The sequence below is a fragment of the Agelaius phoeniceus genome, chromosome 5 (genome assembly GCF_051311805.1).
Source record: "Agelaius phoeniceus isolate bAgePho1 chromosome 5, bAgePho1.hap1, whole genome shotgun sequence".
In the NCBI taxonomy this organism is placed as follows: domain Eukaryota; kingdom Metazoa; phylum Chordata; class Aves; order Passeriformes; family Icteridae; genus Agelaius; species Agelaius phoeniceus.
In genome coordinates this window covers 67,345,883-67,372,668 of record NC_135269.1, presented here as the reverse complement: position 1 = coordinate 67,372,668, position 26,786 = coordinate 67,345,883, and the positions used below count along the sequence as shown (strand labels likewise).

The 26,786-nt window shown below is 36.2% G+C and overlaps 1 protein-coding gene across 3 annotated transcripts in view; it reads right to left on the bottom strand.

Annotated features, from left to right (window-relative positions):
* Positions 1-26,786, bottom strand: part of UPF2 (UPF2 regulator of nonsense mediated mRNA decay) — a 54,141-nt gene that overhangs the window by 12,827 nt on the left and 14,528 nt on the right. For all 3 annotated transcript variants that reach the window (XM_054631705.2, XM_054631704.2, XM_077179239.1), the window contains exons 7-19: positions 26,387-26,490; positions 25,981-26,066; positions 19,536-19,644; positions 18,248-18,361; positions 16,749-16,865; positions 11,677-11,862; positions 10,938-11,141; positions 9,951-10,226; positions 8,383-8,566; positions 6,192-6,331; positions 5,095-5,199; positions 4,080-4,178; positions 3,224-3,391 (exon numbers count right to left, since the gene is read on the bottom strand). In XM_054631705.2, the coding sequence (XP_054487680.2) occupies positions 3,224-3,391; positions 4,080-4,178; positions 5,095-5,199; positions 6,192-6,331; positions 8,383-8,566; positions 9,951-10,226; positions 10,938-11,141; positions 11,677-11,862; positions 16,749-16,865; positions 18,248-18,361; positions 19,536-19,644; positions 25,981-26,066; positions 26,387-26,490 (1,892 nt within the window). The remainder of the gene's footprint in view (positions 1-3,223; positions 3,392-4,079; positions 4,179-5,094; positions 5,200-6,191; positions 6,332-8,382; positions 8,567-9,950; positions 10,227-10,937; positions 11,142-11,676; positions 11,863-16,748; positions 16,866-18,247; positions 18,362-19,535; positions 19,645-25,980; positions 26,067-26,386; positions 26,491-26,786) is intronic.

The following is a 26,786-nucleotide window of genomic DNA, read 5'->3' as shown; positions in this document are numbered from 1 at the left end:
AGCAATATCCCACTAGCAGCAGTGATGAGTGTGAGAAGACTCAGATGAAGCACTGGAAAATAAACTGTCTTTGAAACAGTAAGGACAGACTCTTGCAAAGATCTGAGAAAAACTTGGGTACAGTAAATCCCTAAACCCTACCAACTACAAGATGTATTTAGATGAGATTTTCTGGGGGTTGGGATGACGGTAATAGCATATTATATTGAATATAAATATGAGCTTGTTATTAAGGTGTGCAGGGAAGAACAGAAATGGAAGTTGAAATTCCAAGAGCAGAGTAAACTCTGGTTACTTATTGCTGAGCAGGCTGTGCAGGTTCCCAGATACCATCAAATGAACTTTAGGTAAACTATACCAATAACTAATCTAACTAATCCATTAGCAGCATTTCAGGATAAAAATCATTCCTCAGCTTCACCATTAAGCTCCTCATCCATTTTAATGTGTCCTTTATATTTTCTCTGTTCTATGGATTTACCAGCTAGATGGGATTGGTGCTTTCAGACAGGAAGCCTAAAGTAGAAAAAGAAAACTGAACTATAGAAGGGTGTAAATGAGAGAAACAGATAGAGAAAAACAACAGCCTGGCAATTAACAAAACACCACTGAGTCACCATCTCAAGGCAATCAGCTGCCACCTGAAATCCAGTCACTGATGACAATTACTACAGGATATGATGATTACTGAACAACTGAAAGATTTCCAATTTGCAAATAGTGAAAAGGCCTATCAAAAATCTTTTCTAAAACCTGTGACATGGGGGCATTCACATCAAATCAGAGGATTTCACTTCAAGGATGTCAAACTGAAGGACTGAAAGAAGATCAAAAATGATTATTCAGAAGAATAGACCACAAATTTTATAAAAATGCCATGAAATAAAGATGAAGATATAAATGATATAAAAAATTTCACATTCAGGGAGAGATTTGACCATTCCATTGATATTATCATTCTTTTATGAAGCCTTGCTAAAAATCTTTCAAAGGGGAGGTAATCTTTTGTCTTAGGCAGTAACCAAATTCCTTGACTTTCTTTTTACTGTCTATATCTCATTTCAGTTCATATCTACCTGGCATAAAACTTCTGGTTCAGAAACACCAAATGGTATTAGGTACAGCTCAGCTCTGATCCCTTATGATGCCAACTTAATTTCCCCTTGCTCTCTCATGACTGATGGATAAATTGCAATGCCATCATCCTAATTTCAAACAACCATGTTAGGTTCTACTGCCACTAGTTTTCTATGTTCTGAAGATAAAATACAGTGTCTTGTCACTATCAGCCTGCAATGACCATTGATTTGGATACATGCAGCTGGTAAATACCAATCACTTGCTCTTGTATTGCTTCCAGAAAACTACTTGTCAATGCTGCACTAAAATCTGGGTGACACTGACATGTCAGCTGAGTATTTGGCAACTCCACTACCAAACATTACCCTAGGGAAGGAAGCACAGCACATTCCATTCTTTTAACATTTCTTGTCTCAGGAGCACCACTGACAAAGAACACAGAGACTGAAATCATGACTAGCAGAGCAAGCAAGTAGGTGATGTCATTTATCACTCTGGTGACTGTACAGATGAAGTTACTTACAGCTGCCCAGGCTGCTGCAAACTTCTTTTGACTGTTTTAAAAATCTGAAAGTTTACAGCTATAACTTAACAGTGAATCACTTTAAAACTCATTGCACATTCTGCTCATGCAGATTTAAAATGGAGCACCATAAGAAGGAATAATTATTTTCTTTTCAACTCCACCTCTTCTTTCCTGCTTATTTTTCTATTAAAACTCTGTACTAAAACGCATTTTTTTCCTGAATACAGAACTATGGACAAAGAAGGCTTTCATTAATTCAAGAGCTGAAGTAGTCTATAAAGCAACTGTTTTCTACATTTCTAGAAACACTGAGAGGAGTTTTGGCAGGAAGAGCCTACTCCAAAAACCAAATATTGGGGGAGGAACAGGGGAAACTCCTGAACAAGTTCTGCTTTCTTTTCTAAGTCACATTTCTGCAATACTTTCCCCTTTACATGGAATATGAAGATTCAAAAATCCCTTGTAACTACAGATACTCCTAGTAAATTATCCTGAAAAAGCTGACCAACATTTTTTTAAAAATGGAATTCTCTTCAACCTCTTCTCAGACCAATGACCACAATTAAACATCTCCCACTCAGAGCTTTTGTAGAACTTTGTATGCCACATTGAAGTTCCAGGAAAACAGAATAACCATTTCCTACATGAATTTTTGGAATGTGTTTCATATGAATGGAGAGATGGAGCCTACTCCAGGTTTATACACCCCAACAGCTACACTACTGTCCCAATTTAGGTAACAAATGTAAAGACCAAGTAATTACATGGATCTAAACACTTGAAAGGCTCAGACAGATGGTATGAAACAATTCTTAGCTATGCTTTCCATATAAATTCAGAGTAATTTATTTTCATCAAATTATACAAACAAAATGAAAAGATTTCTTTAAAAGCCCCAAACCATGACAAGAAATACATGTGGAATGTGTTAGGTAGAGACTTGTGTACTGTGCATTTGCTGAGCTAGGAAAATTCAAACATACACTGGAGAAAAGAGCCAAGACTAACATACAGCTTAGCTGCATGAAACAAGGAGTTAGTTTGTTTTATCAACCTGATTTTCCTTTAAGTTCCTCCAAGAGATTCACCCCATGCATTCTGGAATAATCCCCTAAAAGTGTCTTGAGGGATGACTTTTTTTTCTTTTTGCAAGTTGAATAAATTCAGCCAAGTGGCAGTTACTTAGGAAATTGAATTGAGCAATGACAATATATCTTGATTTGAAGCTGAAAATGTTTTCAGGAAAAGCTGGAGAATTTTAAAGATTCTGGAATATTCCTTTTTTTTCCTAGTCCTTTCAATGTGTTCAGGGGCAGTCCACCAACCACATCTCTTCATCTTCCACAACTATATCTAAAATACATGTAAGACATACCACTGACCTACTGGTAGAATCACCAAATGTAAATAGCAATGGTATAATCTGACCACAGAATTTTTCTACATCATTTCTATTAACAACCAAGAATTCCAAGAAATTATATATGGTATTTTTCATGTGTCAAAATGAAGTTGTCTGTATCGGATTTTGAGAAATGAAAGAAGAAATAAAAAATTCTGTGTTACTTTTTTTGAAGTGAAAGGTCTTTATTTATTTAAACAGTATCTATCCCTTACCTGCTGTTTGTTGCCTTTTCTTGTTAACATGACAAATGGCATTGTGTCCCCAGACTCTGACTCTCCTTCCCCACCACCAAGTGGGGGGCCCTTCTTCAGCTGACTTTTGAGATGCAGAGGAATAGCAACATCCAGCTGATGCACTTTAACAGATTCACCACTCCTTTGCTATGGAAAAAACGTGAATTCTATAAATGATCAGATGCTGACACAGTCAGTCAGGCTGGCAACATTCATATTTTCACAACTAAGACAAGGTTTAACCTTCCAGGAAAATTAAGTTATACATTAGTACATTTATTAGGCTTACTATATTTTCCTTTTGTTTTCCTTGTTTGTGAAGAAGAAAATTACAGGGCAATCTCTTAGGGAAAGAAATCTAAAGACCTGATGAGGCACACTGCAGAACATATATTCTTAATTCAAGATTTTTTTTTTTTGTACATCTTATTAATACATTTATTATACAGGGATTGCTTTACTCAGTACTGAAATATTTACCAGATGTGACTAAGAAAACAAAGTACTAAAAAGCTTATGCAAATTTAAATGTATCTGCATTTTAAACCTATTAAAACCTAAGATTAAGTCAGAAGTTTTGCACAGTATCTGATGCATTCATTACTCATTCTGTAAAATATATGTCAGTGTATCATGTATTCACTGGGCAAACAATACAAGTAACAGCTATTTTACTAAAAGCCAAACAAGTCAACTGCAGAGAAGAGGCCAAAACAAAGGAAAAAAGTCTTCATTCCTTTAGTATAGTAACATAAGCATTAATCACTTATTTACTTTAAGAAAAAAATCAACTACAATTAGCTGTACATCAAATTAAGGAAATAACCATTTATACCTGAAGATTTTCCAGCATCATTTTATCCAAGGCCTGAATGAAATCCTCATCCTCTGCACAAGGGACGTGCTTCAGTCCTCCTCCTTTAATCATTACTTCCTATTGCAATGGGAATAAAATCATCCATCACATTAGTTTCAGAAATATGAATTTTCAGTCTAGAAGTAAGTGAAAAATATCCTTATTGCTTCTGTATCATACACAATCCAAAGGTTTATAGAACCAAATTGTTCAAGAAAGAAGTTTTCAGCCTTGATGATTTTCTTGAAAGGCATATTTGCTGATTTATGGTCACTCATAACGTTCTGACAGACCTGTGTGTGTGTGTGTGTGTGTGTGCAGGTTCAGGGACACATTCAAGATGTGGCAATAAAAAAAGTCTGTGTCCTTAACACACCTATTTCAATTCCATTTTCCATTAAGCCCATGAAGTTAGATGATATTTTCAGGACAAAGCCTACCTTTCAATTATTTGGAAAGCACAACATGACAACAAAAATGTCAGAACTGTAACACATTGTTCTATAATGTTCATTATTTCCTTACTATGTAACTGCAATTCAGGCTCAACCATTGGATTCTTTAGCTGCAAATATTATAATCTGTCAATCCCAAATTTGTACCGTAGGAATTTCACACTTCTTGGCTTATCTCCTTTTCTGTTTTGAGATCTAGTGGAGTGTAACTGGTTACCTTGTTCTATCCTACCAGTTTGCTACTGTGGCTGGCATTGCAAAACCATCATTTACACAATATTTCCCAGTCTAGCTACCTGTGAAAGCTCACAGTCTTAAGAAAACAAGTTGTAGAAAATTTGACAGCATAAAAATTTTCAAAAGGTAATGACCAAAGTATGCATACATGAAAATAAGCTATAAAATGTATTTGAAAGAATAGCAGGAAGTGACCTTGCTGTATTTTTCCAGATATGTTATGAGCAGCACTGGCAAAACACACTGAGTAAAGAAAACCAAAGATGCAAATTCAATTCACTTATCTCCAGCTCAATACATACTGTATTCTCCTCATCAGTTTCATTTTCCTTATTGGAGTCCGTAAGATAATCAGTGTTCTCTTCCTCCTCTTCTTCACCCTCTTCTTCCTCATTGTCAGAGCCCTCCTGAAATATTCAAGGTTAACTGCTGACTATTTTAAACAAGGACAGCTAGGTTCCTCAAACATTTTCCTAAACTCTTCATGTTGCTCAGTTAAGTCTATGTAAATTTGTTTGGTTTTTATTCAATGTTTCAATCTGAACTCAGCTTTATTACTAATTTCACAAATGCACAGCAGAAAACTGGGACTGGTGGCTGATACATGCTGCCACTCAGAGGGAACTGCACAAGCTGGAGGAATGGACTGGCAAGAACTCATCAAGCTCAAAGAAGGGAAATACAAAGCTCTCCAGAGGTGCCTTCCTCAAATTAATACTAATTTATGGGTGAAGGCACAAACTTCAGGACCTTCAGTGCTGAGAGACATCTATTGAAAGAAAGCTCATTAATAAATCAACCAGCCCAAGCATATGGAGAAAAACTGTTCTGTATTTCCTTGATGAACTCATTTTCTTGTAACAATACCATTATCACGTCAGCTTTGCTGTGTCATAGTGACAAATCAGAATCTCTACGTACTTGTGGTTTTTTTATTGGCTCCACCACTTTTGATTGAAAATATTATTAGCACAGTAAACAAGGAAGGCTTTATGCTTCATAAATCTTTTATTTATTCATATTGCATAGACATACTCTGAACACCTGTTGTTTTTTCCTAATGACTGCTTTGACATTTAGTCAATACATTTGCTTCTAAAGCAGATAAAGAAAGTCATGTGAAAGTGAGTTTTTTTCATGCCAAAAGCTGAAGGTATCTTCTTGCTGAGAAGCAGCACATACCCTGAGCAAAGCTGTCAGGTTCAAGTTTCTGCCAAAATAAGCCTCAGACACTCAGTTTTCCACATACATGGAACTGGAATGGGAATATCCTGGGATGGGAATAACTGGGCTGTGCACACCCAGATTTCACCTAACTCTGACTTAGAAGGGCTTCAGAAAGTGACAAGCAAACAGAATCACTCCTTTTTACATGAGGCAAGGTAATAATTAAGCTCACCTCTTCTTCAGGTTCATTTACTTCACTTTCATTTCCAGATTGTTCCTCTGTCTCTGCTCCACCTTCCTCCTCTTCTTCATCCTCTTCCAGATTCTCTCCTTCTGTAATGGAATCCTTGGAATCTTTGTCATTCACAATTCCTGAAATTTGGAAAAAGAGGAAGACTTAGAACATTAGAACACATATAACCACTCAAATTTTATGTGGAAACTCACATCAAAAGTCCATTGTTACTGAGCACTAAAACTTAAAATATTTGACTTCTGAATGAAACATTTCCTATATACTTAGCTTAGACATAAAGGGTAATAATGTCCTGTCAGAAAAGGAGGAAAACCTTAGAAAGAATGTTTAAAATCTCCCAGAGAGCAGAAGAAGCTGTCCAAGTTGCCTCAATACATCCTCAAACTAAATGTGGACCCTACTGACACACGCAATAAAATCTGAGTACCAAACTACAGAGACTGCACAAAATCAGCAGAACCAGAGACATGGAGCCCCTGCAGTCTTTGCTGCAGTACTTCCCCCTACTGTTAATTAACAGTTTTGAAACCACAATTTTCTCAGCCTATAATAAACCTTTATGACCCTCTCCTAATGCTCTGAGGCTGCACTTGAAGCCGTGAGGATGTGGGTGCCTATATGAAATGTCTGGCACAGCAAAGTCTCTTCCACAAGTACAGTCTGGTGTGCTCATCCTCCTTGCAGACAGCTCTGACATTCTTACACTGTGTGTTTAGTTCATCTTGCAGTTTCTCTTGCTGACCTGCTTGCCTTCTGTCCCTCAAGATGTTTTAGTTTACTCTGAGTGTAAAATATCAAACATAAATATCTCTTTCAGTAAGGCATCCTTCAATCTAATACCATTATCTGTGCCATTTCCACAGAAGTAAAAAATTAGTCTTAGCTTTTTCCAGTGCTTCAGTGTCCAGTTTAGTCTTAGATATAAATTTCAATCAGAATGTATTTAAGAATTGAGCATGGTTCTGATTCAGGAAAAAAATTAAAACCTGTTTTTAGAGAATGACTGCTGTTTAAGCCATCCAGTGCAAAATCCCCAAACTTCCAGCATACACTACTGCTCTCATACATTCTTTTGTTTTTCTTTTCTTAATTTACAAAGCCACTTAATTCTCCAGAGGACTGCTCATGTCAGACTTCTACACTGCTAGTTTCTCTAGGAATTGACTGAGGAGTCAACACAGTCATTATTCAGGCTGTCATTCCTTTTTTGACATTAGACCAACTGCACTTAGGGCCAGCCATCAGAGTAAAGTTTTGTGAAGCTCCTGTTATTTGTAGGAAGGAAGTGCTGAGTACCTTTCAAAAGAATATTACAGTTCATATAACTCAGATATTTCTTCTTGGTTATCATTTTAAGAGCATGAAAACCATGAGTTTAGATGACACCATAGAGGAATTCTTATCTGCTTTTCAGTTACTACATAGGGAATTTCAAGGCATGTCAATTAAATAAACAGCATTATTTTTAAAAAAGTTCCTCCTAAAACAGAAGTTGCAACCTTTTATGTGGCTATTAGACATACTCATCTCACTGAATGAAAGGATTATTCTTTGAATGTGTCCAAGTAGGTGAAATGCTCTAATTAACACTTGTATGGTGTAAAATTTGCATATAAAATCTTTTAATGAACAAGTTTGTTTTCAAATAAAAACGGAAGATTAGAAAACAACTCCATTTAGCAATGAGCACAGCAGTGTCCAACATTTTCTAAGAAGGGATATGTACAAGAGGTGTAAAGGTTAATATGTTGATAACTGTTTAAATACTCACTAATCAGTGTATTTTCAACTGAGCTGTGCTGCCAGCCCAACTGTTTTCTCCTGAAATTAGTGTGATTACTACATTCTTCTGATTAAATTAATGATTTTCTTCCTCATATCTTGCACCATGTGACTCCATAAATACATATACACATACTTCTGCTCTCCAAATACTATTATATTAAGAGTATTCATACTATTTTTTACAACATCTATTACTTTAGAGTTATGGAGATTCTGTATGGTATGATTAGAAAGAAACATGCAAAAAAGCTACAAAAATGTTTCTATCATGAGAATAAATGATCATAACAATAACAAGTTACCTATTACCAACATAAAGAGACAATTTTAAGAACTACAGGAACTGTCAAAAATACCTAACTTCCCTTACACATTTTCTTACCCAATTTTATTAAGAATTCTCGTTCCAAGTCTTGCACCTGTCTGACAGCTTCTTCCAGAGAATTGCAGAGCTTTATCTTTGGTCTCAGCAGTTCCAGTGTATCACTGATCATATAGTCTATGTCTATAGGAAAAGGGTGGTCTTTTGTCCAAACATCCAAACTTTTTTTCCACCACACATAGCGCTGGAATACCAAATATTGAAATCAATTATATGCACACTGATGTTTATAAACCATTTAAGTTATGAAGTTTAAAATGTTATGTTTGTACAGTAAAAAATGCAAAAGCTTTCATGTCACAACTCTCCTGTTTCATACAACTATTAGATATTTTGACAGCACTAAAACTTGTTTGATAACACTGGATATCACAAACATTAAGAATTGTAATTACTGTTATAAGACTGAACAAAAAGGCCCTGACAAGAAAGTGCCTTCCCATGGCAGTAAACTCTTTCTGCAAGAGATGGCCATTTAACAACCAGCCAGCTTTCGATTCCTTCCCCCAAATATTTTCAAGAAAATGAACTTCCCCAAAGGCATATTATGGGGAAAAGGGAGAAAACATCATAAAAAAAAAAAATCTTAAGACTGCAGCCAGCTGCCAGCTTCAACTGCCTTATCCAGTTTGCTTTAAAATTAATTCACATAAACCTCTTACAGTGACACTGTAAAAAATTAATGCTGATTTTAAATGAACCTAACAGTAGAACTTAAGAACCAAGGTGCTGCAAAAACTGCATGTGAAAATGAAGTATGAATAACAGAATCTTACTTAAAAGATGACATGCTCAAGAGGAAGGCTTGCTGAAATTTTTAGATGTAACAGGAATATAATGATGTCTTCCCCAAAACATTTATTTTTGCATTTAAAAATCAGACCACATCCTACTGTGAACAGCCTGGTCCAGTGGGAGGTGTCCCTGCCCATGGCAGGGGGTTTGAACAAGGTGATCCTTGAGGTCTCTTCCAGCCCAAACCATTCTGAGGTTCTATACTTCAAAACACCATTTTACACCTAGCATGCAGATGGATTTGTATCCTTTGAAATAAGTTATCACCTTAATTTTAATACCCTTGTTTTAGTATAAATTATAGAGAAAAGCAGAAATAAAAAGAAATTAAATCCAGCAAGTTTTAGCATGAATTCCATGGTCTGGAATTCCTCATTTCAGTGTTTAAACATTCATTATGAAATATTTTCCCCACTTCATTAAATTTATTGAGTCAGAACTTTCTTTGCTGCAACTTGTGGCCATTACATCTCATCCTTTCACCATGCATGCCTGAGAAGTATCTGACTCCTCTTTCTCAACAAAACCATTAGCTGAGGACAGCAGCCTAAATAATCTCTTCTTCAAGTTCAGCAAACCCCAATGTGAGCACCGAGTGCCTCCAGATCATTTTGGCATAACTCAACATAAGATATCACTTGAAACTAAACTGCTACCAGATAGACAAGATTCTACAAATTACAGTGCTAGGGAACAATGAGATAAACACATACCAGACTGACTTATTTTAGCTTGTTAAAGAACTTTACAGATCTGCATAAAATTTAGAATACCTGAAAATATACAAGGAAGCAATCAAGTTTCCGCTTGCTGGATCCTCTGTCAAAATATTGCCCACAGGTATCGAGGATTGTACAGACAAGTCTGATTCTGAAAAGATGTTCTGGAGGGTCCAGTGGACTAGGACTGCCATCAGGATTCACACCAAAAGAGGTGAAGGAATACAGAGTTCTAAATATTACAGCTGACTCCACCATTCGATAATTGTAAAGCTCCCCCAAAAACTTGGCACTGCTGATCCGCCGTTGGTTGAACTTTGGTTGATTAACCTTTATCAAAAAAGAACAAGAAAATTCACTATCATGAAGACACAGAAGAAAATTAAAAAACCCAAACCCAACCAACATTTTACAAAGCAAGAAAGTGTATAAAAACGTTGACAGAATTTCTTAGAAAAAAACCCAATCTACCAAACAAAAAAAAAATCCCCAAACCCAACCAACCTTTTACAAAGGAAAAAAGTGTATTAAAAAGTTGACAGAATTTCTTATAATAAAAGATGGTTACTTGTGGCTACATACATTACATGAAAGTAAACATTAAAATGCAGTTATGAAAGCTGGTCAGCTAGTAAGTTCCAATACATTTAGCATACACTCCATCTTAAATCTATGATGACTTTTCAGTCAGAGAAATCTTGTCATTATAAGAGCTTTTAAAATATGGACTGGCCTCAAAAGTTACTGGAAGTTGTGTAAATCTGTCTACACTGTCAAAAAATAAATGTTATGCCTTACTATGATAAGGGAGGCAAAACAACTGTCTCAAGTAATGTTAGTTTGGTTTTGCTGGGTTTTTTGGGTACAGTTATTCTATTAATTTAAATAAACCTATACAAAGCAAGTAACTGAGGCAGAAGAGTCATCAAAAAAAAAAAAAAAAAGAGAATCCAAGGATCCCTTTCTTTAAGCACAATTATTTCAGTTTTCCTTTCAACATAAGTAGCTGAGTGTAGCTTAGCAAGGATACTGATTGCTTACCTCCATTCCTAGTCGAATATCCTCCAGCACTCCATCCACAACATGAATTCCCACATCTTCCTGGTAAAGAACCAACCCTGCTAAGAGGTTGGCTACACAGTGAATACTATTATATTTGACATTCCAGATGTTGATCATACAGCATATAACATAGTCCTTAACTTCTGCATCCTGCCAAGGCAGCTTGCGCATCTGTCTCAGGACCTAAACCAAATTTGAAGACAAGCTTCACATTTTAGCAGGTAAAATATCAAGATGCTCCCTGTCATCCCCCCTCTCTCCTGGCTGGAATGAAATCCCTGTAAGCACCTGCAAACAACCTTGTTCTCCCTTCCAGGCCTCCTCCAGGCCTGCAGTGGCTATGGAAGACTTTATGTACATGACCCAGCTACTGATCAAGCTGTCCAAGTCTGCTCCATATTTCCTTGCTCTTACAGTCTGGATTTAACTGAAGCCCTTTGTCCCTTACTCTCCCACCACAATGTAGAGAACACAATGATTCTCATCTCACTCTGCCTTTGTTCAGCATGTGATGCTGTTGAGAACACAGGTCCACAACTGGAGCTTTAACATATTCCAATAAAAGAAATTAAACCCTTTTATTAATTTATTAAACTTTAACCATTTTATTCCTCTTCCTTACAACTGAAAAACCATAGCCCTCCCCAAATCTTTTCCAAAGTAACTAGTACACACCACTTTCAGTAAAAACTGTATTAAAGGTTTTGAAAGGATTTACCTTCTCTGTGGTGACCTTGGAGAGATCCTTGTAAAGAAGCTTACGGATATATTCCTGCAAAGGAGGACGTTTTTTCTTCACAGTTTTTTCAGCTGGAGGGGGATTACAGTAGTAATAGGCATTTTCTACCATTGTAACATAGCGTGCATCAAGATGCATTGCTTGTTTTTTCCTCATCATTTGTTCCTGGAAACAAATGCAAATGGCCTGTTAGAGATGCTGACATGCCACATTTTCAAGCCAAAGGCTTTTAGAGTTACATTTGGGATACAGTAAATATGAAGGGTTGCAGAAAAGTAAGTTAAAAGCTTGGGTAGAGAGAAAAAAAGACAAAGTACATATATATGGTTCTGTGTTGCTCTTTCCATGGTCATTTTTCTTTATGATTCCTATTTTTATAATGGCTCACCTGTGGTAAAAAGGGTTTCAGAAAAGTATTTAATTCAAAATCTTAATGCTGCTGTTCAGATAAATGGCTCATAAGACTACTAGGAACTCTGTTTGAAACATTATTTAACTAGATTTTATTTAACTAAAGTAGCTGAAATATTGATGTCTTGACACAAACACAGTGAATAATCATAAGACTGGCAATCTACTTTTTACATCAGCATCAGAGAATTTTTGATGGTTTCATACTAATTTCCAAAGCTTTAGACAATAGAATTTTCCTTATTCCATGCTCCATTACTGCTGTTTAGCCAGGCAGAGTCGACTGCAAGAAAAACAGTATCTACCATAAAGTAATGTTTCAGGAAAAATCAGACAAGTAAGACTTAGTACTAATTACTGTGCTTAATTGTCATGATTGTCCTGTTTTCCTCACTTAATAAAATCTTTTCTCCATACTTCACATTAGATATGTAAGTTAAGGTTCATTTTGTGGGGTTTAAAAATTTATCTAAAAATTCTGTAAAAGAACAAAAAAAGCAGTTCTGATTTTTACAGTTGAGGATGAGCTTAATTCCATTATTAAATACTTTTTAGTATGTACCTGTGTAATTATATATATATATAGGTGTACTTCTGTAAGTGATCCTATATATTCTAAGTCACTCTGGTTGTGGTGGTTCACCAGGAAACTGGACCTGTGTAAACTTTATTAGCTGCTAGAGGCTGGCTACACAGTAATTTCTAACTCCTAATAAATAAACAAAATTAACATGTAAGTGCTCTTTCCCACACACAAATATTAGTACATCCATTCATGCAGTCCAATAAACCAACCAAGAGTTTAACCCTCCTTTGATTATTGGTGAGAAAGCACTATTTTTCATGCTGGTGGCCTTTCCACTAAACCTGAACAATTTAAAATTTCTTTTATAAGGCAGACATTTCAGTTCAAATGAAATGTCAATGCACTCAAACAGCTCCATAACCCTGAGTTTCAGCTGCTAATTCAATGAGGAACAGTAGCTTTGTGTAACATAGTAACCCAACAAATAATGTAAGTTTCTTCCTGGATTTAGTCATCTATCACCAGGAATGTCTCCATCTGACACCAACCCTAAGGCATTTCATTCTTAACCTTTTCCACAACACAAATGGTCTTTCCTTTGATTCCCTGTGAGACTGTTCCTTTCCAAATGGGAAATTTCTGTCAGTAGCAGCACATTTTCCTACAAGCACCTAACAGATGCACAGTACTTAAAACCTGAGTACATAAATTGTTTTATGTGGGGAAAACCACTTAGAGTAGAAAATTCCCCAACTTTATCATGTCATACATGTTAATGTTACCTTTGAAAATGTTTCACCTTTTCTGGATAGATCAAGAGAAAATACACCTTTGCTGCCTTAAAAGCATTTATCATGCTGTATTATAAACTGAAAAATGAAGTGGGTCAAAGTGAAGCAGAACAGAGAAAATGGCAAAAGGGCTTGCAAATAACATTTAAAACCCCCTAAACCTACAAAATTTGTGTATTTTCCTGTTATAAGAAGTTGTACATTATACTGTAAATAATAGTTTATAATTAAAATGTTTCTTCCCAAAAGAGACAATATGCACTACCTGAAGTCTCAACACCATTGTCATTTATTGGGTTTTTAGCAGTCCTGAGTGTGTGTTCTAACTGTGAGTGGATTGTATTAGTCTTAATCTCTACTTATTAAAAATCTTCAGCATTTCAATTTCATGTTTCAGTCCTTTTTCAGCTAAGGCATCAGATGGACAGGCAGGAAAGAGAAATCTTAACACTACACTGTTTGTAGTGATCAAAACCTTGATGCAATTCAGAGCAAAAAAGCAAGACCTGTGGTCCGAAGTGCTTTAAGCCCATCAGCTATTTTGGGTCCTCATTCTTCTAGGCTAGAATTAAGAATTGCATAGGTAAAGCACTACATTTGAAAATTAGGTTTCTCCTTGTCCTTTGATAAAAGCAGACCACAAACAACATTACAGTATCCATGTTAAAATGTTAAAACTGTTTGGGTTTTTCTTATTGGTGAGTACCACAATCTTTCTGCATGTGGCATATATTGCAGAAGCATTTCAAAAGAAAATCTGGTGATCATTAAGGAAAAAAAAAAGAAAGAAGTAACTAATCAAAACCTAAGCATCATGAGAATTCCAATTTTGGAAAGCATTTCAGCATAACTGACATTTAAACATCAGATTACAGCAAGATACTGAAACTGTTTAGCTCCTGCTTCCCTTTAATACCTGCACTGCTCTGCCCTGCTACTCGTTCTGACAGTTCAAAATGGAAATGTTTCATTTCCTGGAAGCATGTTATTGTTACAGTGAATTAACACAGTTCTCCATGCACTGCATTTACTTTGCCACAGCCTCCTCCTCTACAAACAACATCTCCCAGTTTGAACAGCACCAGTAAAAGCAGCCACACCAAGAAGGAAGCCACCATGTACCTTAAGTTCTGTGTATTTATTAAGGCAAGTGATCTGGCCCTAAAACTTAAGACAATTGTCTAAGTTAAATGATTAAAAATGCATCAGGAAGCTTTTAATACCAGAATTTCAAATATTCTTTCAGCAAGACCACAACAGTATAATACAAGAATTTGACATTTAAACTCAATTATGTTACAGAAACATAGATCAAGATGAAGCTGATCTTCCTTTTGAAGCTCCAATTCAAATAATCCAATTCAAGTAATTCATTTATCAACTGATCAATCCCAAAGCCAATCTAGTTTTACATTAGTATTTGAAATTACATAAAGGACACTGAATTTGAAAGATTTGCCAAGAAGACCATTATGAGAAATAAACATTGTCCTAATAAAAGAAGAATCTCTAAATAATCTGCAAAACATGAAGTAGCTCCACAAAACCAGGATAGGATCACTAGAATAAGTTACTTAGTGCCACTAAATTTGCAATGCCCTTACAGAACACTTTACTTCTCAATAAGTAATTTTTCCTTAATTACTTTTAAAATCCATTCTTAACTATGGCTTTCTTCTACACCAGGACAAAGCAACATTGACATGCAGCCTGTTTGGAATCTTATTACAAAATACATCATCAGCAGTAAAGATTAGGACCAATAATTATTTAGAGGATCAACAGGCCTTAATTCCACCCATAAGAGTAGATCAGCTTTACAATTGCTAGGATTTTTACCACAAGATTGTTATCAGCTTTGAGAGAAATCTTTTCCACAGTTCACCCTAACTTGTACCATAAGACTATGATCCAATTTGTTTAAGACTATTTAAGTCAAAATTATTCTCTGTAGAATTTTTAGGGGAATGTTAGAAAATGCAGCTATTAAGATGGATGCAGAATATAATTCTATTTAGCCTATTTTACATCTTAATAAATACACAGTCCAAACTTATTTGCCATCTTTCACCTTCTCCTGGCTCCTCAATGAATAAGAAAAGACCACTTATCCAAGACCTTGTGAGGCTTTGAGCCTCAGGAATTCAAACAGTGTTTGTGGTTTGTCTTGCACTTCACAGTTAAGCCATGTTTAGCATTCATCCAGCAGATTCCAGCAATCCAGCTAACAGCCAGCATTTTTATAGTGCATAACAATAAAAGCAGTCAGTTACAAAAACCAGCTCTGGTTTAAGTATTTAGTTTTTCCTGACTTCTAAAACTTTTATTAACTGCCATAAAGTGATAGCAATGAGTAAAATGTCTTTTAAAGATAATGAAACTCAGTTTTCAAGGGAAAAATTCTTGATTATGGGAAGGAATATATTTCACAATACAACACATCAGCTGGCAAACGTTTAGAAAATTGAGATTCAAACCCTTCAAGATACAAAGTACACCTGCTACAAAAAGCAAGAGCCAAGGAACTGGCAGTTAATTTGCCCATCTCTTTCCTCTCATGACTGTACCACCTCTCAACAGATGTTCTGACATTCAAAGAGGTTCAGAAAAAACCTGTATTTTGTGGAAAAGAAACTGTACAACATTATACCCAAGTATGCAGTAGCTTCTCCATTAACTAGAGCACAAGAAGAGAGACTGCTGGTTTAAGGGAAAGTGGATCTATCTTTGAAGATCTTCTTCAACCATGTCTGATTTGGTGTCTTGCCCTGGACAGAGAGTTTTAGGATTGTCTCCCAAGTCAGTAAATATATTTTTCAGTTCTTGTTATTATTATTTATTCAGTTCTTGTTATTTTTAAGTCTTTGTCAGTACTTCTTCAGACTTACAGATCCCAGTTCTAATCTTAATTCCCAATCTCTATTTCTAGGACTGCTTAGTGTCTTCACAAACTTTTTTTACATTTAGAACCCCAAATCATTATACAGGGCATAGAAACCACCTCTTGCACAAATGTCTTCACCTCCAGTTGAAATCATGTCTGGTTCTATTCACCACTATTTTTCCCCTCAAACACTATTTCACTATTTCAGGCATAGCTACAATATTCTTTCAACCTCATCCTCGGGGTTTCTCTGTCTCTGAATTACTAGAAGTTCAACATCAATAGCTTTTTACTTCAGAAATTGAATTCCTTTTCTTACATTTTTTTTCAAGACATGAAGAGGTCTTCAGGTCAACTGGAGTTCTTGAGAATAGTTTCAAAAAGCAATTGCTTAAGTCAGAGCATGACACCCTCTCCCATGAGACAAGTTTTCTCTTACCAAAAGAACACTGGTTCTTAGGTGAGATTCTGGTGATCTGAAGAGGAATCTTCCACAGGTTTCCAGCAAGGTACAAGCCATTTCAATGTGGTGATGAGAGAAGTCTGACAGAAGCATCTGCAATGTATTTAGATAAATCACAGCTTGTTAAACATCTTTTTCAGCTGCACAAAACATGAAGTTATGCCTACCAGAATGGACACTATGCTGGGGTACTAAATTCTTTATGAATAAATGCCAATGGATTTCACTGATCAGCTGTTAGGATTGGCAAGCTCCTGGCACAGGTTGCCCAAAGAAGTTGTAGATGCCCCCTCCCTGGAAGTGTTCAAGGTCACCTGGATGGAATTGAAGAAACCAAGTCTAGGAGGAAGGAGGCCCTGTCCAAGACAGGGGCTGGAAGCAGATGATCTTTAGGGTCTCATCCAACCCAAACCATTCTATGAATATTCAAAAGATTCATCTCATTTTAAAATTCTTATAAGAACAGGTTATGGAGCCCAAATTTAGGCTTCAGAAGAACAAGATGTTATGAAAGACCAGCATAAAAACTCCCCCCAATCTACCCAATAACACTGCACAGGGGCACAGTAACCTCAGAGCACACCTACCTGCACTGTTTTCAGTTAAGCAGTAACTATAATTAACACAACTTTGCATTTTACAGCATTTTATAGACAAGAGAGGTGAAATCATGAGTGATTATGATTTCTTTAGGAATTCAGCTTTGTTATCTAGCAAGTCAATGAATAGAAACTATTCATATAGAAAGTGATGTTAAGCTGTGAGTCTCAAGCATCTTTTATTAAAGGCACTTTTATTTTTTTAAACCTATTTTTACTTTGGGAATTGACATCAAGGTTTGAATGTTTATCAGCATGCAAAGTGAGATGATGTGCCTAGAGATGAATGCTTTCCAGAGGTGTTTTGCTCCTCAACAAACAAAAGCTCCTGCTAAATGGCATAAAAGCCTCTCCTTGCATCACTGAAATCCTTTTTGCCTCCTGTCCCTCCCCCTTATTATTTTCTCCACAAAAACATTCATTAAAATCAACATTATGGAAGTTTTACAATGTACACAGCAGATTAATAAGTAGCAATATCTGCCATACTTCCAAAGAAAATGATGAGCAGTTTGGTTATATCCAAATGTAGAAGTTTATTTTAATATATTCCTCCCATTAGAAGAGGAAGGAATTCTATATCTTCTATACCTTTTATAGCTTCTTTATATATATACATATATATATATATACACCTTTATATATATGTATATACCTTTATATATATATATACCTTTTATACCTTCTATACCTTTTATAGCTGCTGACTTCTACAGCAGCTCTAAAAGTCTCCTCATACCCAGCAGCACAGCCAGCAGGGTTTAAAACACCCCATGTAATGAATTCAGGTAACATCAGCAGCAGGTAAGTGAAGGGGAATAGGATGGGGCCACACTGTCAGCACACACAGGAGTACAGGGCTATCACAGCACCAACCTTTAAACAGTGCAGAGTGTCATTTTTGGAGAACATCTTAAACTTGGTGAGCTCACCAATAAACCTCACAGTTTTATTCTTTGTTTCAATGTTGATCTGGTCCTTTTTTCTTACCTAAAAAAACAAGCAAAAATTAATTGTAGGCCTTCAAAATACCCACTTCTAAATTACTTTGATCTGAACATGCACAAAACACACTTGGGAATTCAGCAGTGCTTGGTATCACTTTGGGTCCTCAAGCTCCACCTCTCATTGGGTTTCCTAAAACCCTCCCTACAACCTTGTTTCTTCACAACATTCTCAATTCTTTTCCCCATCTCCTTACCCCCCCAAAACAATTAATTCCTCTAGCATACCTACTCCTCATTACTCTAACATTCCCCTCCTTGGCCCAGTGAAACAGTGATAAAGAATTCTAGATTCTACATTCAGAATTTTCTACATTTTCAGGATCAATAAGAAGTCTCTATGTGAATAGGACCACTTGTACTGTCCTCAAGGAAACATTAAATATTGATAGTTTAAGTCAGATTAAATAATGTACAGACTTTTAAAATAACTAACATTCAGCAGAAATTTAGGAACCAAACAAAAATATATCTATGTCTAAACATAACCCATAAAATAGAAAATTGCATTTCCCCAACAAAAAGAAGTTTTTCTGAGAAAGTTAACATTGTTAAGATTCAAGTAAGTCTGAGCAATTTATACACATTTTTAATGTCAATATTAGAAAAAAAATTGAAATCTGTGCCACAGAGCTCAGAAAATGGTGAAGGGATCATCACTGTGCACCATAACACATTTGGTTATAATATTTAAAAAGAAAGTGATGGAAACAAGACTGAAAAATACATTTGTGTGGAAAATTTTGAGAGATGAAAATTGCAAAATCTAATTTTAATTAAATATTTTATGGTAATACTGATCCCTCCAATAGTAGCTTTGTAGTGGGAAATGTTAGCACAGGTCAGGTCTCATTTTAAAAGCAAGTTATTTATTTACAGAAAACTCTTAACACAGATGGAGCAGAGTATCTAATTTTTGTAACTTTTGTACAGTTCATTTATATAAATATGTAAGCATATATGGAAAGTTGAACAAATTTCTATTTAACAAAGTTACAAAACTTTCTCTTCTTTTTTCTAGAACTGCTGAAATGACAGAAAAATAGTCACTGAATTTTAGAAGTAGTATTTACACAACACAAAGTGGGTTTTTTTCCCCAAAGGTTGACTTATGAGATTAATTGATGGTTTTAATAAAAATATAAATCACCAAAACATACATGGAACCTGAAATCCCCTTTCAGCATGGAACAGAGATCCTCTGCTACATCAGACATACAGGGATGCAATGTGGCAACCAGCCTTGCATAAAATGGTAACAAATCCAATCTGCAAACAAAGGAGAGGATAAAATAGACAATTTAGAGACAAAAATGTATTTATGTGTACAAATATGGGTACCATTTTACTTGTGAAAAGAATCAATGCACTGACAGAACTACATACATGCAATTTTTGTGGCTCACTTCAGAATGCAGTATCATTTAAAAACAATCCAAGAAAGCAAACCCCCATATCCTGTTGGAATATTTCAGAGTTCATTTCCTTTTTAACTCCTGCCATAGGTAAAATGCTGAATACCATCAAATACAGAATCTGACCTTCAGTCAATTACCAAACAAAAAGAAAATTCACATCTATCTCAACATGCAAAACAAGGTTCTTACAGACAAGGCCATGGGTTATGGCAAGGTATTAATATTTTTTCTGAAAAGCAGCAGACATAACTAGGAAGGTAGAGAATATCTTTACTTTTAAGGTGGAAAACTCTTAAATGAATAGCAGTTATGACATAAAACAAAGCTGAGCAGATGTGATGTGGCCACTCTTTTCCCAAAAACTCCCACAAATGGTAATATTTTCAAGGTTTCTGTAGAATTTCCTTATTTCCTTCTCTCTTGCCTTAATTACATGCCTTCACACACATTTCCTTTGCACATTTATGCAAACCAGCTGTGTATATATCAGTTTTAAATGCAGAGAAACCAACTGCACTCTGAGGCCTCATAATATCATTTAACAAGCTGAAGGAAGTATTTTCAGTTTATTTTCAGAATGTTAAGTTAATGCAGTAAACAGATGAACTCTAGAACAAGCCAAAGTAAGTGGAGAGGAACATCCTAAATTTGCATGCTTCTACTGAGAAATTGCTTGTAAGGGAAAAATGCATCTTGAGTTTGCACTTTATGAAGGATTAAGGTTTTCCCTAGTGCTCAGGAAAGGAAAACAAAAAGAAAAAATATGCTAACAAAAAAAAAAAAAAAAAAAAAAAAAAAAAAAAAACACAAAAAAAAAACACCACAATCCAAAAGCACAGTTGATACACAGAGCTTGTCATGGCATAAAGCATCAAGACAAAAACTCCAAAACAAAACCATCACAACTGCCTCCTTTCTCCTTTTCCAAGACATTTAATACCCACTTACAGAAAAAGAGACAATTATGTATTTCAATTGTGGGTTAGAAGGATCAGAATATGCTCCCCCCAAAAAGCATAACCAGGCAGCCTCCTGGTAACACCCAAGACTCCTGGTGAAACATTGTGGGTATCTCAGTTACCTATTTAACAGCTTTTATCTCTTCTGTTAATCAATAACTGAAGCAGTATTTACATTTTTTAAGCTTGTTGGAACACACAGTCAAGGCTGACTACCCACAGCAAATTACTACCATGTTATTAAGCATTTAGGCATTAACTTTGAGAGAAGTGAAAGTCTCACTACTTCACACACACCCACAAAAGCTAAACTGAGAGAGGACTGTGGCTGAGCTAAGAGGGTGTATTTAACTGAGGGGATTTCTGTATGGCAACTCTTTTAAAACAAATATCAGAAAGTTTTATTCTGGTCTCAACAAGTACCTGCCTGCTGAGAGCCAATAATTTCATCTCTGTAAACTGAGTATACCTAGGGGAAAATTAAAGTCTTAGAGCACATTGTTGTTATTCCCTTGCAGGACACAAAAGGTTTCTTCATGAGGAAGCATACTAAGACTGGGTATTTCTAAATAGGTGAAATATAATAAGGAATAGCCTTGGGTTAATTATGCTGAAATTGGCAACCAGAGATGGAATTTGTTCCCTCTCAGGAGAGACAAAATTTCATGTTCAGCAGTGGAGACATTCCAGTATCAGTGGCACCATCTACTGGTACAGGCAGTGCTTTGCTCCCTCCAAAAGCATTTCTTTTTCTTGAGAAGGGGGGGAAGAACTAAACTAAACCCCCACAAACCCCACACTGCTTTCTCTTCCTGCTCTTCTGGCTATGAAGCAAGAGCTGGCATCAGGAATGGGGCAGTCACTCTCTGAAGTCCCCTGAATATTCAGCACCACAGTAAAAAGCACCACTTGTGACCATTGTCATTTAGACCCCATACCATGGACTGAAATCCAGTCAGCTCTGGATCTCAGGCTCACATGAGCTACACATCAGGAAAATATTTAAGAGCACATCTTTTTTCCACCATTTCAAATGTCAGTTTATTTTAAAAAGCCCAAACAAAAAAAAAACAATCCTAAACCAACTTACAGAAAAACTTATCTGAAAGTCCTAACTGCAATCTCTCTAAAATGAATACATCCAAAATTTTATGCCCAGGAAGAGTGAAGGGGGCATTTTGTACATTTCCTAATTTCTGTGATTCTACAGAACAGCTCAAAGAATGAAGCAATGGAGCCAGAACTCCTGTGTCACAAGCACAATGCTAATGGAAAAAGCAGAGCATTCACAGGGCCTGAACAGGTAGCCAGTGCCACCCACACTGCTCAGTGGCAAGAGAAGGATGATGTGGAATTGGAATGTTACCAGGGAAGCACTTTTGGCTTTTATTTCTTTGCCAGGACATAAAACTCCTTGATCTCAAGCACATCCCTCAATTTCATCCTCAACTGAAACAGGCCATGCAAACACTGATAAGTCAAGTTCAACTGAACAAAAAGAACCTTGATACAGAGAAGTCTCAGGAAGAAAAGCTGACAGGAAATACACAGGAGGCTTGCAGTTTTTGAATTAAAATTTAACACTTGAGAAGCAGCTAACTTCTGAATGAAGAACAACCAATAATAACACTAAAAACTTCCATGTGGAAAACAGATCTCTTACTGCAGGTAAACTTGCAACACAGATCTCCATAGATGGGAACATCAAAAATACCATAAGTCACAACAGCACCTATATACTGCTTAACATTTATCTGCAATTGTTTAGAATTTAAAGCCTAAGAAAAGATTTCAGACTTCTCATATTGAAGTAAAGGAAAAATATTTACAGAATTGCAGTATTCTGGAAAACCTAAATAATTCTGTGTACAGGAAGACAATTCAACAAAGAACCACACAAAAAGGTCCTAAAGCTGTGAGCAGTATGGGTTAAATCACTGCCTGCAGCCCTGGATTAACAGGCTAATATTTAGTTTTAAATCAATCCTCCAATGCAAATGTGAAAGCCACTCGCATACTGGCATTGAAAAATCTTTTTAAAAGGCCTTCTGTTCTGTTGGGTTGGAGGTTCAAATCACAGCTGAAAATGTAAATGTGATCCTTTCATCAGTATTCAAGAGAGCAGGGCAAAGATGCATTCTAACACTGATTTACAGTGAGTTGAGGAGGAAATGGCCTCTTTTGTCAAATTAAGTTTTCTGTCCTGAAGAATCCTGATTCGTCCCAATCTATCCAACCCTAGTGGTAGCAAGAAAGCTCCCTGGCAACACTACATAATGACTTTGATTTCACAGTGTCTGTTTTACACATCAAACAAAAAACCAGTTTTACACTTTCTTGATGAAACTGTTGTGCCTGCACATTTCCCAAAAGTGATCTCAGGAGAAGAAAGAGAACTTATTCTGTCATTGAAATACCTCATTATGGCTGCAAATAAAGCAGCTAAACTTAAACAACATTAAGTGATATGCTTGGAAACTAAATGCTTTTTGAAAATATACTGCTTTATCTGCATCCTCAAGGACACTGCTCCTCTGAAGCTTTCACAAAAAACCCTCCTCAAAAACATCAGCATAACAAGCACTCCTCTCCCACAGTATCCTAGAGAGATATTGCAAAAATTCTTGGACTAGTAAAAACAAGTATGGAAGAACAATAATGGAAGGTAAAGCCATATCACTATGGCTCAGTGAAGAGATACCCTGAGCAAAATCATCATTAATGCACAGTACACAAAGCCTCAAAGCAGTGTGCAACAGAATATCTTTCATTTTCTACATCAGAAAAGATTGTGAACATTGATTTGAAGACACACAGCAGAACTGCTCTTTTACCAACTGCAGCAATACAGTTCACTTAAATATTGGGGTAGGTTGCCCTTTCAAATTGTCTGCATCTATGGGCAGCTCAGCTGGTATTTACAATCCAGCTGCTTGTGTTCAGAACAAGCAGCTCAGTCAATATCCTGTTTTTCAGTGGAGTAGCCCAGAGATGGGCTCACCAATGCAGGCACATACTGAACTTAAGGTCTTGAAAGAATCAAGGTAGCTTGAGTATTTATTAGTCAAGTAGGTCCCAGAGGAGACAGCAGGAAAAGGAATTAAAAAAAGAATGGTACATCAAATGTTAGTACATCTTAATATTAGGAACAATTCATAATTATAATCAAAGACCAGCAGTGAGAAGATCAGCTGAGCCTTCACTTCAGTGTTGGCTCCAACCACTGGGGACCAAAACCATCACAACAGCAGCAGCTCCTTGAGGCTATCCCACCATCTATCCTGCTCTGTTGAGGGCTATGAGAAAAGCTAATATTTTTAAAATTATTATTACTTTTAATACAAATCTGCAGGGCAATGGAATTACCACTGGGAAGATGACAAATCAATGGCAATAAGGAAACTATGTATGCTTCTAGGAGTTTATTAACTCTGCTCCCAGTACAGCCTGATCACAGACACATCTTTTAACAGTGCAATATATCAGGAATTTAACTTTTGCTTTCATGCCATCTGTGAAATCACACTGCTGAATAACAGCCTTATCATGCTGTTCCTGTTTGAAAGTACCTCCTTTCACTGTGCACATGTACAAGTTCCTCCAAATCACTGTCACCTAGCACAATTTAGCAGATTATGCAAAGCAAATAAAGAATTTTCAAAGAGGTTCCAAGAGCTGATAATCAAATTCAGCAATGTGGAACCTACAGCACCAGGAAATAATACAGGACAGTGGTACAAACATTAATGTAATGTTTGTCACAGCCCAGCCAAAAAGCCACTTCCATTTCAAAAGTATGGAAAATTCTCTACTATGGCAGAGCTGAAGGCAAAAGTCTAAGTGCTCCTGCTGATTTTCTTTTCTGTAAATGTCCTAAGCTGTGAAAAAGAAATTCTGCTCACATTGTGTTTTGATGCATTTCATGATTACCAGCAGGCTGATAAACAGAAATGTTACTTCCCCTGCTACCTACATTTGGGCTAAAGAGCACTTGTTACATCTAACATAGAAGATAATCAGTTGCCTGCCTCCTCTGTCATTAATTAATATGTTGGGCACAATCAGGCCTCTATCAAAATCTCCAAACACTGAGGTCAAACCTGTAAATTTTAGAGGCAAGAACACACAAGAGAATGAAAGATTATGTGCACTGCTTCACCGTGGAGTCAGGTTAATGCTCAGTCAGCAAACAAACCATTGGTTTGCACACAGCAAGAGAACAGGGTTATTAGCACAGCAGATGGTTATTTCAGATGAGATGTAGAAATAGGCTGAATTAGGGTTGAAAACACAGCACAAGCGATGAATAAACTTAAGGAAAACAAAGCACCAACTCTGCTTGTTCAAAGTCTACACATGTGTTAAAAAAAACCACAGATATTCAAGCTATGTTTTTCCCCCAGTGTTAAAAGGTAATGGAATCAAAACTCTTAACAAGAATTCCAGGATGATCATATTCACTTTATGTTAAATTCAGCATCAAAACAGCTCATGATGAGAAACAGAGCAAGGTGAAGCAAGAAAAGCCACTTCTTCATAATTTCACCTATTTAAGGCTCAAATTTAGCAGAGAACAGAGAAATATTATTCCTCAAACAAATTCAATGTTTTTAATTGAATATTTGCAAACATTTTTGGAAGCAGGGCTCTTCCTGTAAGTGCAGGAAGTCTGCTTACACAGAGACAAGGAGAAACAGCAAGAGCTTTACACAGGCACATGTGCACAGCCAGGAGAGGCCAGGCTCCAAGTGCCTGGCCTAGAGCTGCCAGAAGGCACAAGGCTGTAACAATGGCCAGGTACAGCATCAGAATTAACACATCACAGGAAATCCTCCTTCCAGACTACACTGTGCTCTAAGTGCCCACAGGCTCTAACACAAAAAAGTGTAAGCTGTCCTGAATGAAATGAAACCTCCCTTTTTGGTATCAGGTAGGTTTTACTGTTATTTTCACAAAAAATAAAGTAATTTTTAAAAAGTAATGAAAAGAGATCTGCTGTAAACACCAAGTATTAGAAAAAAAAACCCTTTTAAAAACCTTAATTTTTTACAATTTATCATAGTGTGGATCATTGATTCTAAATATTTCTTTGGTGCTTCAGCATAAGCCACTCCAAAAGTGCAGATCAGGAATATACATGGAATATACACTGGTTTTAGAAAATATATGCACATGCTAGATTAAATAATAAATGGGTGGATCCAGCTTGGTCCCCCTTCTGCTCTTACCTTTGTCTAGGAACTATGAAAAGTGCTCGTACCAGTTTTCTTCTGTTGGCTTTTGTATTCATATTCATGCAAAAATCCATTGCTGCCTATAAAGAACAAAGTTAATGCAATGCTTCACTTGAATGCAGTGGGTTTTCAAGAAAGCAACAGAAAATGGTGTTTACACACAGCTTTTACAGAGTTATTCCTACTACATACAACTGCTTTAAAAATAACCATAACGACAAATCTTCAGTTTTGGCTAGAACTGGCATAGGCAGAAAACATGTCCACTGAGAGGAATACAGACTGATTAAAAATTAATTCAGCTACTGTCAGACTCCAAAGATTGAAATCTTTATTTCCTATCTATCTGATCTAGCATTAAGGCTTTTAAGAGTGTGAAAAACTGAAACTATGACTGTACCTTGTCTATGAGGTCTCTGTTGACACAGTTTGGAAGCTGCTGAAGAAAAGCATCTACAATGAGTTTTAAATGAGATCCAGTACTGGCTTCTTCATCTTCTTGTTCTAACAGAGGAAAATAAACAAGCAGCAGACATCTTAAAGCTATGAAATATAATGATATACCAACACATTCCCCAAAAGGTGCATTTGTAATGTTTAGTTGTAAAGTATTCATTCCTCTTTGTAGTCACTCTTCAGACAACTGCCTTTACATTTGCTTATTTTAAAAGTTGTGTGAAGGAACTGGTAACTTTCACTACATAAACATCTTTAAAATAATTTTCACTTTTATCTGAATGACTTGCTACAAAATCATTTATCACAATCCTAGCAGTTTCTAGCTGCTAGTTTCATAAATA